Source organism: Atta cephalotes (genome assembly GCF_000143395.1).
Source record: "Atta cephalotes unplaced genomic scaffold scaffold00023, whole genome shotgun sequence".
NCBI classification, from domain to species: Eukaryota; Metazoa; Arthropoda; class Insecta; order Hymenoptera; family Formicidae; genus Atta; species Atta cephalotes.
Window position 1 is genome coordinate 4,533,660 of NW_012130087.1, and position 14,283 is coordinate 4,547,942.

General features: G+C 32.7%; 3 protein-coding genes across 3 annotated transcripts in view; 2 read left to right on the plus strand and 1 right to left on the minus strand.

Annotated features, from left to right (window-relative positions):
- LOC105620029 (succinate dehydrogenase [ubiquinone] flavoprotein subunit, mitochondrial-like) overlaps positions 1-1,243 on the plus strand; it is a 10,039-nt gene extending 8,796 nt beyond the window's left edge. The window contains exon 12 of the mRNA XM_012201539.1: positions 1,157-1,243. Coding sequence (XP_012056929.1) covers positions 1,157-1,243 — 87 coding nt within the window. The remainder of the gene's footprint in view (positions 1-1,156) is intronic.
- A 2,511-nt stretch (positions 1,244-3,754) lies between these two features.
- Positions 3,755-12,735, plus strand: LOC105619946 (succinate dehydrogenase [ubiquinone] flavoprotein subunit, mitochondrial-like). The gene is made up of 9 exons (XM_012201460.1): positions 3,755-3,820; positions 6,549-6,972; positions 9,799-10,197; positions 10,625-10,793; positions 10,878-11,044; positions 11,540-11,766; positions 11,875-12,019; positions 12,128-12,432; positions 12,649-12,735. Exons 1-9 carry the CDS (start codon positions 3,755-3,757, stop codon positions 12,733-12,735), a joined length of 1,989 nt encoding a protein of 662 aa, XP_012056850.1.
- Positions 8,381-9,141, minus strand: LOC105619945. The gene is made up of 2 exons (XM_012201459.1): positions 8,996-9,141; positions 8,381-8,555 (listed from the first exon to the last, which is right to left on the minus strand). The coding sequence occupies exons 1-2, from the start codon at positions 9,139-9,141 to the stop codon at positions 8,381-8,383; spliced, it is 321 nt and encodes a 106-aa protein (XP_012056849.1).
- Positions 12,736-14,283: the final 1,548 nt, after the last annotated feature.

Sequence of the window (14,283 nt, forward strand, 5' to 3'; positions counted from 1 at the left end):
AAGCAAAAAATTAAAACCTCCCGCAAATGATGAGAATTTGGCTTGTAAACTGACATTTTCAATCGAGAATAACTTTATGCAGACATAAATCGACTAATGTTTCTTGAGGTTATGTTGACAGATGCCCAAGTTTATTGTATGACGTCTATGATCTATTTATTTCGACCACCACTTACCGCTAAAGCCATCTATAGGAAAACGGCGGAAGCAAAGTTGTACACCTAATAATATAAAAATATAAGTTTTTACAATATTTATGTAGTACAGTGTCTTTTAGTTTAACAGCCGTTTTTATGATATAATAATTAATATAATTATAAATATTCATTTTATATTTAAATAGAAAATTTATTGATCTATTATTTGACGGCCATTTCATTAGCTAAGTTTTATATTTATTTTAAATATGAAATCAAAAGATTGTATAATCGAATTTGAATACAATGCATCATTATCGGATAAGATGATAAGCAATTAAACTGCTGAAAATTTATTAATCGAAATATTAATTATGTAATCGATGATGTATTTATGCCTGATATGAGCGCAAGAAAAAACCAGCGCTCGAACTTTATTGATAAATTTCATATCGTCATTTTTTAATTGACTCGGAGTAGTTTCGAATTAAAAAGAATCATTGCGATTAATTTAATCCATGATTAACTTACTAAGCGACTGTATTATTATATAAATGTGGATAATATTTATAGTTTATTCGGGGCATACACATACAAGCTTTATCTTTACGAATAAATTTATCCTTCAGAATTAATACTGTATTAGAATATTTTTTGGTTTTATCATAAAAAATTGCTTTTGGAAAGCACATATCACTAGAAATGCGATTTGTAAAAGAATTAAAGTTGAGATATATATATAGAAATAGTTTTCATTTTAGAGTCTTCGTAAAAAATCCAAATACATTACATTGCACTATTGCGAAATGTTTTGTTGCAATATAACAAAAAGCGGACATCTTAATATTGTTGGAATTTTGCAACAATGATTCAGCAACGTTTTTCACAACCACCATGCAATATTGCAATGTTTCAGTGAAATCATTCTGCAATGTTTCTGCAATTTTCTTTCTGTGCTGTATGGGTTATTACTGATTATCGCGAAACATTACGATTTTTACGGCGCGCTCTGTTTACAGGTCTTTATCTCTTATCGGCCCGTTATCGATACGACTCTAGACGAAACCGAAGCTCAGCATGTACCCCCTGCAGTTCGCGTATATTGACTCAAGAAATGAATAAAACTAATAGAATGAAACAATAGAATGAATGAAACGTAAAGGAAACCGATTATGAATCTAAGTCGGCTGTCGCGTTATCGTTTAAAACTGCCGCAGACAAAATTTCTGTAACAATAATCTTAAGACGTGAACTTAAGCCGATGAGCCAATCAGGATACTACTTTAGATCTATGTAATCTAACGAAAATAGAAATAACAGTTAACTTATCCATAACGTCTTATGGTCACTGTTGCGGAATTTTGTATATACGGCAGCCCTTAACACATATTTGTAATCAAATGCACGAAATCCGGAAATTAAGCCACTAGAAACCGAAGAAACCGCAATGAGAAAATCGTCAAAAATATTTCTTCTTTAATTTTGCTTTTAAATATTTTTCTCACACGGATATCTTTCCTTATAGAAATTTAATATTGGATAGTGATTAATTATTTATTTTGATAATTAAAATAAACAATAAATAACATTTTTAATATTTAAAATAAATAACTTTCAGTATAAATTGGATTTCTATAAAGATTACATAGTCTCGCATACTGTAGTTTATTGGCAAAAATAATTAACGTTCATGTCAATTTGCAACAGAGAAAGCGAATCAAAAGTAGCGTTGCGTTTCTTAAGGCAATTTTAGAAGAACGTTTCCTTGAATATGCGCCGGAGGCTGTGATAAAAATTATGCAAGAATAATAATGAAACTTCGTAATCTCTTAGCCATTTTTTTTTGTTTTTATACAAAGGAGATATGACACTTTACAATGCATCTGTAACTTAGTTTCGTAAGAAATAAATTATTAATTGTACTTTCTACTGATAACATAATTATTAACGCGCTGATAAATGCTCAATAAATTTGTATGGATAACATATATTATTACTAATGAGCCTTCTACAATAAGCCATTAGTTATAAATCAGAAGTCAGAAGCTAAGAATTGACGACTGTGATTGGTCAATTTTTATTAATCATTTTATTTATTCCATTAAACATGCATATTAGGTATGCCTACAAATCCAAGAAATACATATCTAATTATAATTGTAAGTTCTTTAAATGTTCCTAAAATATTACGATTTTTATTTCATAGAACAAAGAGAATATTAGTATAATTTATAAAATAAAATACATCAGACTAGAATATATCGAGCAGATCATTATTTAAAAATTACATACATCATGCAAATAGTTTATTTTGCAATAATCCAAGTAGAACAAGTCACGATTAATATCAAAATGACATTAGAATTTTATTTTACTTTTATTTTTTTTAAATGAATCAATAACTGATTAAAAAATAATTTTAGTATCATCATCATTTTGAAGTCATTTTGATGTCACAATGACTACTTTTGTTTTATTTGAGAATTAATGCGTATGAATGTCACATAGATAAAAAGAAATCTAAAGGAAACAAATAAACCTATTATATTAAATTTTTAAAGTTAATTATATATCTATCTCTACAATTTATCTCTTTTGCTTCTTTCTCTTTATCTCTAATATAGAAAATAAAATATGAAACCAAAGCCTTCTAAGTCTCCTTCCAAGAATTCTTTAATTAAAATTAAAATTTTTGTTTTTCATTTGATCACATATGCGTAAAATAAAAGTGAGGTTATTTACATGTATGGCACGTCCGATATAAATACTTTGCGCAACGTATTGTTAAGATGATCTTACACGGTTAATATTGATCAATAATATTGAATCAGAAATACAGTGTATCAATATTTTTAATATTTTTACAACTTTATACGATCAGATTATTGATAATATACTTCTTAATTTTATGTACATTGGCCCTGTTCTTTTTAGCTGATGAAACTTCTTGCATGTTTCATCTTTTCTCTTTTCAACGTGGAAAGAAAAGGAAGAAAGTGCAAGAACTTTAGCTAAAAAGAACAGATTTATTATCTATTGCACTGTGACATACTATGATATACATATGGATCTTAATAAAGCGATATTGATGCTCGAGAATCAAAATCCAGATCATCATCAGTATGTCAATCCATCAATATTATAACCATATACGAAATATTGTTAGTATTTATTAGTACCTATTGACAATATTGTTGACCATGTAGGGTCACCTTTAGAAGGTGATAAGATGATTGAAAATGTGAGATTCATTGATTTTCGAAATTTTAGGATTAGGATTTTAAGAAATTCGATTTTGAAATTTTTTTCAGTATTTATATATTTTTAATTATCACATCACATGCGGAAACATGCGGATTACACGAAATATTTGGGATGACGTCTGCCGTTGTCAGTCGTCTCAGTGCGTCTCAGCAGCACGTTGGAGCACGTTGGCAGCACTGTGCGCGCGCAACATTCCGACGTACTCGGCGTCTCAGTCGGTGTTGAGCCGCCGAACTGAGTGGATCGAAGCACCGATAATATCGTGAGGGTTAGTCGCGTGCGCGCGGGTCTGTCACGGGGGCGTATCTCGACGGGTCGACGGGAAATCAAGCACAGGTGCAGGGTGACGTAAGATGAGCGGATTACTGAAGCTGTCGGCGTCGTTGCTGCCGAGAAGTCTGCCCGGATCGGCGACGCTGGTGAGAACCGGAGCACGCGTTCGCAATTCGAACAATAGAGGCTATCGCGCGGCTTAACGTCCCCGTTCACGCTTCACGTGGATTCTCAATTTCTCACCCCGTGAAGATAGAATCGCGATCGCGGCTGCATCTCTCTTACTGAGAAAATGGGAGTACAATTGTCAGCATCAAGGGTTGTTCTTTCGCGAGAAAATCGAAACTCAACTCGTATCTCAACGGAATTAGAGATCGATCTCGGACACACCTGGCCTAGAAAATCTCGCGTTACCAGCGGCCTCGCGCCATCTTAAAGGAAGAAAAAAATCCATCGAACGTCCCGTTGTCCGTTATTCAGCGACGGTCGGCGGATTTGTGGCGGCAGGTCAGGGTTTCGCGGATTCACATCCACGTTTTGGCTCGTTATGTAATTTTTTTATTCGCCGTCCCGCCAGCGAGGTGGATCAATTACGTAAGGTGCGCGCGATCGACGAATCATATGGTACGAATAAATACACGCGCCCGTCAATAAATGCGTGTCTTACCGCTCGTCGTTCATGATAAATAGCATCCCCCTCGGCTTCTCACTATCAAGGGAATATCTTCCCAGTTCTTTCCTCGCTCGTTCCTGAGAAATTCCGCCACAAGATAGAACACATTCATTCTATTTCCATATGTTCGACCGCGTCGGCCGACGGGGGCTGCTCGCGAATCGCGTCTAACCGTCTAACGGTGTCTTACTCGATGGCTCGATTCCGAATCCGAATCGAGATACACTTTTATAGCATTTCAGTGTAGACGTCGATTAATTTGAGCGGTGAACGAGGTATCGATATTTGCAAGGTATTTGAAAGAACGAGGCGACGATATTAGATTCGTGATATTAATTATTTTCGTTAATTCGTCATTCAGAGAATTAGATATCTGAGAATCTTTTCACAGATACAGACACAACGCGATACGAAAAAGTCAGTAGGCAGCGAAATAAGCGTGAGACACGCACCTGTGTGAAATGTCGCGTCGCGCCTGAATTGATAATGAGCTTTATTTTATGTCTTCGTTTATCGGGATTTAACGGTATGATTTCGAAAATTTATGTGTGCAAAGTTTATCGCGCACGAAATATTTACGATCGTCACAAAATCGAATTTAATTTGTATCAAGATTTTTATCCCAGAATTATGTGGACGTCGAAAGTGTTTTTATTAAAAAGATAATTATTATCATCTGAAAACATTATTGTTTTATATTTTTTTAACCGACGTACCTCTATGATATCTCGTAACCTTTCACGATTAATTATTTCAATGTGGATTTACTACCGAATTTTTAGATAAATATTTGAATCGCGAAGCAATCTTTTTTTTTAAATTAGGAAAACGAAATTAAGATAAAACAAATTAATCTAAAAAACTAATTAATCTTCTTTCAACATTTCCAAAATAAATCTTCCCTCCCTCCCCCCCTCCTTAACGTAGCAAAGTAATATTAACTAACTGAGATTATTAATTTTTCTAAGAAAATAACGAACTGATATTACTGCGATCTTAAGATCAAACAGAAATGTGTTTTTTTGCCTTATCTTTGTGCAATTGTAAGTTGACGATAAGCCACGGAAAATTATCATTTTCTGCAAATATCCCGAGCGATACCTAATGTTTATCACTTTTAATTATTTTGCAACAAAATGTATGAAAAGACTCGTTGCACTGTCTCTATTTTTCTCTTAGTGGGTCTAATTAACTCGCTAATTGATCTTCAGGTTCTGTCTTCAACTTCAACGCAGTTGTTCGTAGAAGCCATGCTCGTTACATCTTCATAAAGATATAAAATATATATGCAATAAATTTTTCATGAAGTGTTGTGAAGCAATTTAGTATTATAAGCATTTAATTAAGACTGCTTATACAATATTTTTTTATATTGCTTGCATCATGTTTCCATTTTTTACATCTTAAAAAGATTTGTAAATTTTAATCATAAGCATTTCACTATATTCGCGTAACATTTGCTCGTGGACGTGTAAAATTTTATTTGTAAATAACATAAAATTAAATTTAATTGTATATTATAATTAATTGTTTATATTTATATTTTATATATAGTTATATTTGTAATTATGTGCAATATATAATCGTATATAAAAACAATTACAATATGGGGATATGTACGCTTTATTTACAACAATGCTTATCACCATGTGATCTCCTAAATAGAACATAAGTAAATACATATGATACACGCGTATGTACGTAATCGCATATGTATACGTAACCGCATATTCGTGACTCATTATAAATAACATATTCACATGATATCTTACCTAACAATAACTCTCGAATACGAAAGGAAGTAATTGAAGCTTCCTCAATTCAATCTGAAAAAAATAATGCTGATATCTAGTTTATAGCTGCCTTTATAAGCTCTTTGTAAGAGCAGCATTATTTTTTTTCGCCTGGTATGTCGCTATCTGAAACTCTGTTTCAACAGAATTCGAATTTTATATTATCGAATATTTTCGAATATATTTTTTATCATATATATCCTTGAATTTTATATAAAAAATTTACTATTAATTTATAATTAATTTAGAGATATGGAAATTATACAAACAGTTACGTCAATTAAACGTGATAATATATATAATAGTGAATACAATAGTGAACAATTAATAAACGTGAACTCTTAATTATAGAATGCTGCATTGCGATTTTCTTGCCCTTGGTATCTCTACTTCGTTTCCGTTTCACAGAACAAGCTGGGACTGCCACTTCTCGGCAACCGCAGGTTTCACCACACGCCGGACCGAACAGCCAAGATTTCCAACGAAATCTCCAAACAGTACCCGTTAGTGGATCACACGTATGATGCGGTGGTGGTGGGAGCCGGCGGTGCTGGTCTACGCGCAGCTTACGGCCTCGTCGCCGAAGGATTCAAGACTGCAGTGGTCACCAAGCTGTTCCCGACGAGATCGCACACAGTCGCCGCCCAGGGCGGCATCAATGCCGCCCTGGGCAACATGGAGGACGATAACTGGCAATGGCACATGTACGACACCGTCAAGGGCTCGGACTGGCTAGGCGATCAGGATGCCATTCACTACATGACCCGCGAGGCACCGAAGGCCGTCATCGAGCTGGAGAATTGTGGCATGCCCTTCAGTCGCACTACCGACGGTGAATGAGAATCTCTTTTTCTCTCTCTCTCTTTCTCTCTTTTTCTATCATCAAATAGACCCAGTGAGCTCTACAGTATACTTGGGCACGCGTTTCCTGTACTAAACTATAGAAAACTACAGTCCGTAACAGAGAAAAGGAAGGCAAACAAATATTTCTTTCTGATTCTTTCCTATTTGTAATAGTAAAATAACATTAACCAATCAGTGAATTTCTAACAAAGAAAACAGTACAATCTTTATATTGACAGTCATTGTCTAGATTGGGACATCCCCACTCTGCTCACGTATATTATAAAGCTCACTGAATAGATCAGTTATTTTATATTATATATATTGTATATATATATATATATATATATATATATATATATATATACATATATATATTATTTATATATACATTATATAATATTATATAGTATATATACTATATCTATGTAAACCAGAGATAAAAAAAGATTTAAAAAACTTACAATATAAAGTTATGATAGAATCTAAAATATATAGAAGCTCGATTAAAATCCGAGATTAAAGATCACAAATAAATGAATTAAAAGGTAGAAGAAGTTGCAAGAAATTATAGAAAGAAGAAACTTTATAAAGGAATAAACGTGAAAATAAAATATTTTTTACAAGGTCTTAAACTTTATTCAAATTTATAACGATACGACCAAGGATTAATATTGAGACACATAATAGAAATAAATTGTTTCGTACACATATTTTTTTTTAACATTTTTGATATCAATTAATAAATTGACATTTAAGAACTCAGATCGGAAACATCCTCACTCGTCACAGTCGCGCCTGTTCCTGATGTTGCAGAATCTGATTCTACGTCGGAATCGTCTCTCTTACTTCTAGAACGTCTGCTGTTTTTTCTTCCCTGAAACATAAATATTCATATATTACCTAAGACTTATTATAGATTATAAAAGTTATAATATAAAATTAGTAAAACTACCATGCTATAATTTTGCATTTTTTAAATATCATAAACATTAAATGTATTGAACTTTTTATGAATTAACTGAATATAACTGAATATATAATTGAATATATAATAATTTAATGACAAAATTTAAGAAAATACAAAAATTATATAGGATTATATTTAATTTTGCTAAAAATATAAGAAATCAATAGAAGCTTATTTAACAAACAAACCTCTCGTTCATTCTTTTGCTGGTCTCTTTGATTTTCGAGTTTCTTTGAAGAGTCACTGCTATTAGTTTTATATTGCTGTGTACTCTTACTATTTTGTTGCGATTGTTGCTGCGCCAACTTAGCCGCTTCTACGTAGGGCATCTTTTCCGTGGGGGACATTTGCCGCCATGTTTGTCCCCCAAGGCGAAACAGATCTCTGCTCTTCATCTTATTATAATTCTGTAATTTGATTGTTATGCTTACATAATGTTTGCATTATCCTCGTCATTTTTGCATTTCGTTACCTGCCTAAAGTCTTGCATAAAATTTAAAAAGGCATTTGCACTTCTCCATTGCCTTCTTTGCAGAGGTTTATTTGATCTTGATCTTGATCTCGTGCGAGATGGCTTTCTGTCATGTTGGCTGGAATCTGTTCTGTCCAAACGTATACTTCATACAATTATTAAAAATGGGAAATAATGATAAGAGCAAACGATAAATATTTTCAAAAGTTTGATCGAACCTGATATTTTTTATAATACACACTGTATTGAAACAAAAGTATTAAAGTTATTACGTATTCGTAGTCATGATTCAACTTGAGATCCGATTTGAGATAGGTTTGAATCAGTCTTTCACTTGAAAAACACTTCTCAAATTACGATTTAATCAATCGGATTGGTTCAATTTTTAGTTCAAATCTGGCTCGTCTAAAATAAGGATCAATCGTGGATCGACTACGAATACAGATCTAGTAGTAAAATAATCAGACACTAATATATATGTAAAGTAGCAATCTGAACTCTGGAATTATTTTGTCATATAGCTGTCTTATTACATCTTAATTACGGATCAGTTATGTTTACGTAACTCACTCGTCTCGCATGCGTTTGCGACTGGAAGAGGCCGATAGCTGTTGGTATTGGTTATCAGAACCTCTTTCTTGTTGTCCTGCAGCTCCATCCTCTTCCATGCCTCCCGTTACTTCATTAATTTCTTCTCTTCTATTGTCGTCTTCCATGATTTAATGATGATCCCAAAAAGATATATTGCTTTATCAATATTTACGCACCATTCTTATTTATCGATAAAAAGTAATTCAGAAGAATTTGTTTCTGCAATCGAGAAAATAAAACGCGAATTTTTTTACCGTGAAAATAACAAATGTCATTGCTAGGTTGCTATGCAGTTGAAATTGCCGTTTATCGTCAGATTAGATTTTTAAATGTTGCAATTATCTTTTTTAAATATAAATCTTTATGATAGACTCTGTTTTATGTTGATAATCTTTGATACTTTAAACCTGAAATAATTTAACGTCTTCGATAATTTAAACATGAAATAGAATTATGAATTATAATGAATATCTAGAATATCTTCAAATTCTTCTATTTTTTTTATCATATATATTAACATTTAATTTAAAAAATCTAATCTTGAAGTCATCTTCAAAATCTATTATTTATTTCATCATATTATTTATGACATTTATTTAATATATATAAACACATTTTTAAATCTCCACATTTTTAAATCTCTAAGGATTTAAGATTTACAAGTTTTGAAAAACCTACAGTGTCAGTACAATATTAATAAATATTAATAAAAATTAATAAATAATATGTATTATAATAATATTTATAAAAATTAATTGAAAAACTTTTATCTTTTCTATCAGGCAAGATCTATCAACGCGCTTTTGGTGGTCAATCCCTTAAATTTGGCAAGGGCGGTCAGGCTCATAGATGCTGTTGCGTAGCTGACAGGACCGGCCATTCATTGCTACACACACTTTATGGACAGTCGCTAAGCTACGATTGTAATTACTTCGTCGAGTATTTTGCCCTCGATTTGCTAATGGAAGACGGCGAATGTCGCGGTGTGATCGCGCTCTCCTTGGAAGATGGGACGTTGCATCGTTTCCATGCCAAGAATACAGTGCTCGCTACCGGTGGCTACGGGCGCGCCTACTTTTCCTGCACATCTGCACATACCTGTACTGGAGATGGTACCGCTATGGTCTCTAGAGCTAATCTATCCAATCAGGACCTAGAATTTGTGCAATTTCATCCTACAGGTACATATCTTAATATACACTCAATACTTAATATATTACTCAATTATTCGCACGGATATTTTATTGCAATTTTAAAAGCCAAGTAAGTATTTCTCTCTGTCTCTCTCCCCTCCTCCTCCCTCCTTCCCTCCCTCTCTCTCTTTCATACTGTTGACAAATAATATTTTATTAGAATGATTATCTATTAATAATAATATGGAACACTTATTTAGCTTTTAAAAAGTAAAATATGTATAAAATAACTGTTGTTCGAATAATTATGATAGTATATTTAATATACAGAATAAATATTGCTTCAACATAACAAAAAAATCTTTGGTATATATATTCAAATATAATTATTTTTTAATATTTTATGTATGATAAGAAGAATTAATTACGTAGTTCTTTAATTTGCATTAACTAAAACATGTTGCACTCATTTCAGGTATCTATGGCGCCGGATGTTTGATTACAGAAGGTAGTCGTGGCGAAGGTGGTTATTTGATAAATAGTGAGGGTGAGAGGTTCATGGAGCGTTATGCGCCGGTAGCGAAAGATCTGGCTTCGCGAGACGTGGTGTCTAGATCTATGACAATGGAGATTAGAGAGGGCAGGTGAGTCACCGGCCAACAAAGATATGTTTTTTGTTGCGTCTTTGGTTATATTCGTGGTAAATATAGTTCTTTATCTCTGCTTAGAGGCGTCGGACCAGAAAAGGATCACATTTACTTGCAGCTACACCATCTGCCACCTGAACAATTGGCCGCACGGCTACCTGGTATTTCGGAGACGGCAATGATATTCGCTGGCGTCGATGTAACCCGGGAATCTATCCCTGTCATTCCCACCGTCCATTACAATATGGGTGTGAATATAAATAATTGAAGTATTGAGGCTGTTAATACTTAAGATGCAACCTTCAGAACAAAGAAAATCATGGTTTACAATTAATATTCTTTTAAAATATTACTGAGAAATGAGAAATATTTGTGTTATGCATATTACATCTGCATAACATTCATTGTATTAATAAAAAATTAATTTAATTTTCCCTTCGCAATGAAAATGAAACTCCATTAAAAGAACTGTTGTCATGCAACGAGTTTTTTTCGTAATTAAAATTAGGTACGATGATTTTAATTGAAAGTCCTGACATTCTTCACCATGATGATTGAAGTCACAATTAAGTTTCTTTTTAACAAGAAAATATTTTGATAAAATATAAAATAATTTATCAAATGCGACGAAGAGTACTTCTTTAATGAAATTCAATTATTCATTATATAATCTATTTTGTTTTATTTGCAATCATTTTTCTGTGGAAGAGATTGGTCTAGTAATATTATATTGATAATTGCAGGAGGAGTACCGACAAATTACAAAGGTCAAGTGTTGACCAGAGAGAACAATCAAGACAAAATAGTACCTGGCTTATATGCATGTGGTGAAGCAGCTTGCGCATCCGTTCACGGTGCTAATCGACTGGGTGCTAATTCTCTATTGGATTTAGTCGTATTTGGACGTGCTTGTGCTAAAACTATCGCTCAAGAGAATAAGCCTGGCGAAGCGATCGGACTCCTGAAACCTGTAAGTTTTTATCACTTTAGATAAGCTCTCTATGAGCATTATATATACATATAAACTATATTTTTATTATAAGATAAATGTGTGTTACATCTTGCTTATATGTTTTAGAACGCTGGCGAAGAGACGGTAGCTAATTTAGACTGGGTCAGAAATGCCAATGGTTCCATCTCCACCGCAGAATTAAGGTTAACCATGCAGAAGACTATGCAAATGCACGCGGCAGTTTTCAGAGACGCCGAAAGTTTGCAGGAAGGTAAAAATGAAAAAACTATTGATGTTTCACTCGCACACAATTGAGCGTCGAATTTACGAATATTATGTAATATAGCATTGGAAATATTATTATGTATTTATTTCACAGGCTGTCGGAAAATGTCCGTTCTCTACAAAAAACTGAATGAGTTAAAAGTCGCGGATAAATCTTTAATATGGAATTCCGATTTGATAGAAACGCTTGAGCTGCAAAATCTCATGATCAATGCAATGCAGACTATTATTGGGGCGGACAACAGAAAGGAGAGTCGTGGTGCGCATGCTCGCGAGGATTACAAACAGAGAATCGATGAATACAATTATAGTAAACCGATCGAAAACCAACAACCAAAACCTTTCAATCAACATTGGAGGAAGCACACGCTGTCAAAGATTAATCCGAAAACAGGAGAGGTATATTTTTCATTTATTATTTACAGATAGAGATGAGATATTGATATTTTTATTGTCCACGAATAATGTTTTTCTCGTTTTTTAAATTTTTATCTTTGTACTTTTTTACTCAATATTTATATTAATTAATTAGATTTTTATTATTGTTCTCCATTTTAATACTTCCAATCGATAACTTCTGTTTCACAACTTCTAATCCTATTTCATTAATTTAAGGTGTCTCTCGACTATAGACCAGTGATTGATGTTACGCTCAGTCAACAGGAATGTGCGACGGTTCCGCCAGCGATTCGTTCCTACTAGGCTAATTCTACAGACAATATTAAAATCCATCGCCTTAGGACTCTCATCAATCGCCACCGAATTTCGTTCAGCGCAATTTTTTTGTTCTCGATCGTTGCCTAATATTATATTAAGCATTATTAGATCGAGCATAAAGAAATAGTCGCTACGATGAACTCTTTACGCTAGAACTATTGTTGCGCAGGAAACCTACTAATTAATTTATTTCATACATATACATACACATACGAACTTCATTATGCACCAAAGTTGATTCTTGTCACTCGCTTGCGCCGCGAGTCGCGCGAGCAGGATTAATGATCCTCGTAGGATGCCGGTGCTGAGATTATTGTTCTCTCGTTTATAAGAGAGAGTACATACGATCTCGCTCAGCGGAATCACTACTCAGTTCAATAAGTAATAGTCAAAACTAGAACAATTCGCGGTAACGAAAGAAGGTTCGTATATAGAATCTTTTCAAAAAATGTGTTTTCTTTCCTGTAATATAGTACAATGTATCTCCGGTTATGACACGTTCTTAATGCGCTCAAGCCATAGTATAATGTATTCTCGCGTGCAGTGGTAACAAAACATCAAGGAATTTAATTGAAAATGGTTATTTTACTTAGATTACAAATTTATATAGAGTAAGACTTTGGTGCTAACAATATATTAAGTATAAAATTTTTAATAAAGGCTTATTAAGAATTCCGTTGGAATTCCGCAGGAATACGTTTCTTGAATTAATTAAATATTAAAATATAAATAATTAAATTAAAAAAATCTAAAATAATTAATTGTTAATTAATATTAATTAATATTAATTATTCATTATTTATACACTTTGTAAGTGATTATTAGAAAATCATAAAAAAATCTTTATAATTTTTATCTCTAAATGAAACATTAACATCTCAAGTTATTGCTACACGCGATGGTACTTTAAATATAGCACCGTTAAACTTCGATACGCTTGATTTTTTCGATTGATTTCATGTTTATTATAGCTATTTATACAAATATTTTTGCGATTTTAGACATATATAAGAATTGTTTCAAATATTTATTTTTAAATTTTTTCCATGATATATGCTCTTGCAGAGAATCAATTGACATAGTAAAAATGAGTTAATATTTATGATAATAATAGTGATAATTTATGTTATTGCTCCGTATATTTTTGCTTGAAAAGTGATCAAATAATTGGAATTGGTCTATAGGTGTCATTTACGCCCGAGTACGATTATGAGCATATAATATTTAAAAGTGTCTTTTCTCATATTTTTTATTGCGGCTTGTATACTTAAATATCTTACAAGACAACATAGAAGATATTAATATTATTTTTATAGAATACATACACTGCTGTCGAAAAATTTCCAGACAACTTAAAATTGCACAATATTCAGGTCATTGTAATTTGGTAAAAAATCATCGCAGACAAAAAAATAAAAAGCTTTTTAAAGCTTGAAACTCATACTTTAGCTTTTGACCGCTTTTTTATTTTTTGTCTGCGATGATTTTTTTATCGAGTTATGGTGATCTGAATATTATACAATTTTAAATTCC

Bases quoted from the DNA above. Each gene is read 5' to 3' on its own strand.
- LOC105619945 (XM_012201459.1), bottom strand. From the start codon at position 9,141: ATGGAAGACGACAATAGAAGAGAAGAAATTAATGAAGTAACGGGAGGC. The intron at 8,556-8,995 runs GTGAGTTACGTA...ACGTTTGGACAG, and splicing joins CGCAAACGCATGCGAGACGA to AACAGATTCCAGCCAACATG.
- LOC105619946 (XM_012201460.1), top strand. From the start codon at position 3,755: ATGAGCGGATTACTGAAGCTGTCGGCGTCGTTGCTGCCGAGAAGTCTG. The intron at 10,794-10,877 runs GTGAGTCACCGG...ATCTCTGCTTAG, and splicing joins ATGGAGATTAGAGAGGGCAG to AGGCGTCGGACCAGAAAAGG. The intron at 11,767-11,874 runs GTAAGTTTTTAT...TATATGTTTTAG, and splicing joins CGATCGGACTCCTGAAACCT to AACGCTGGCGAAGAGACGGT.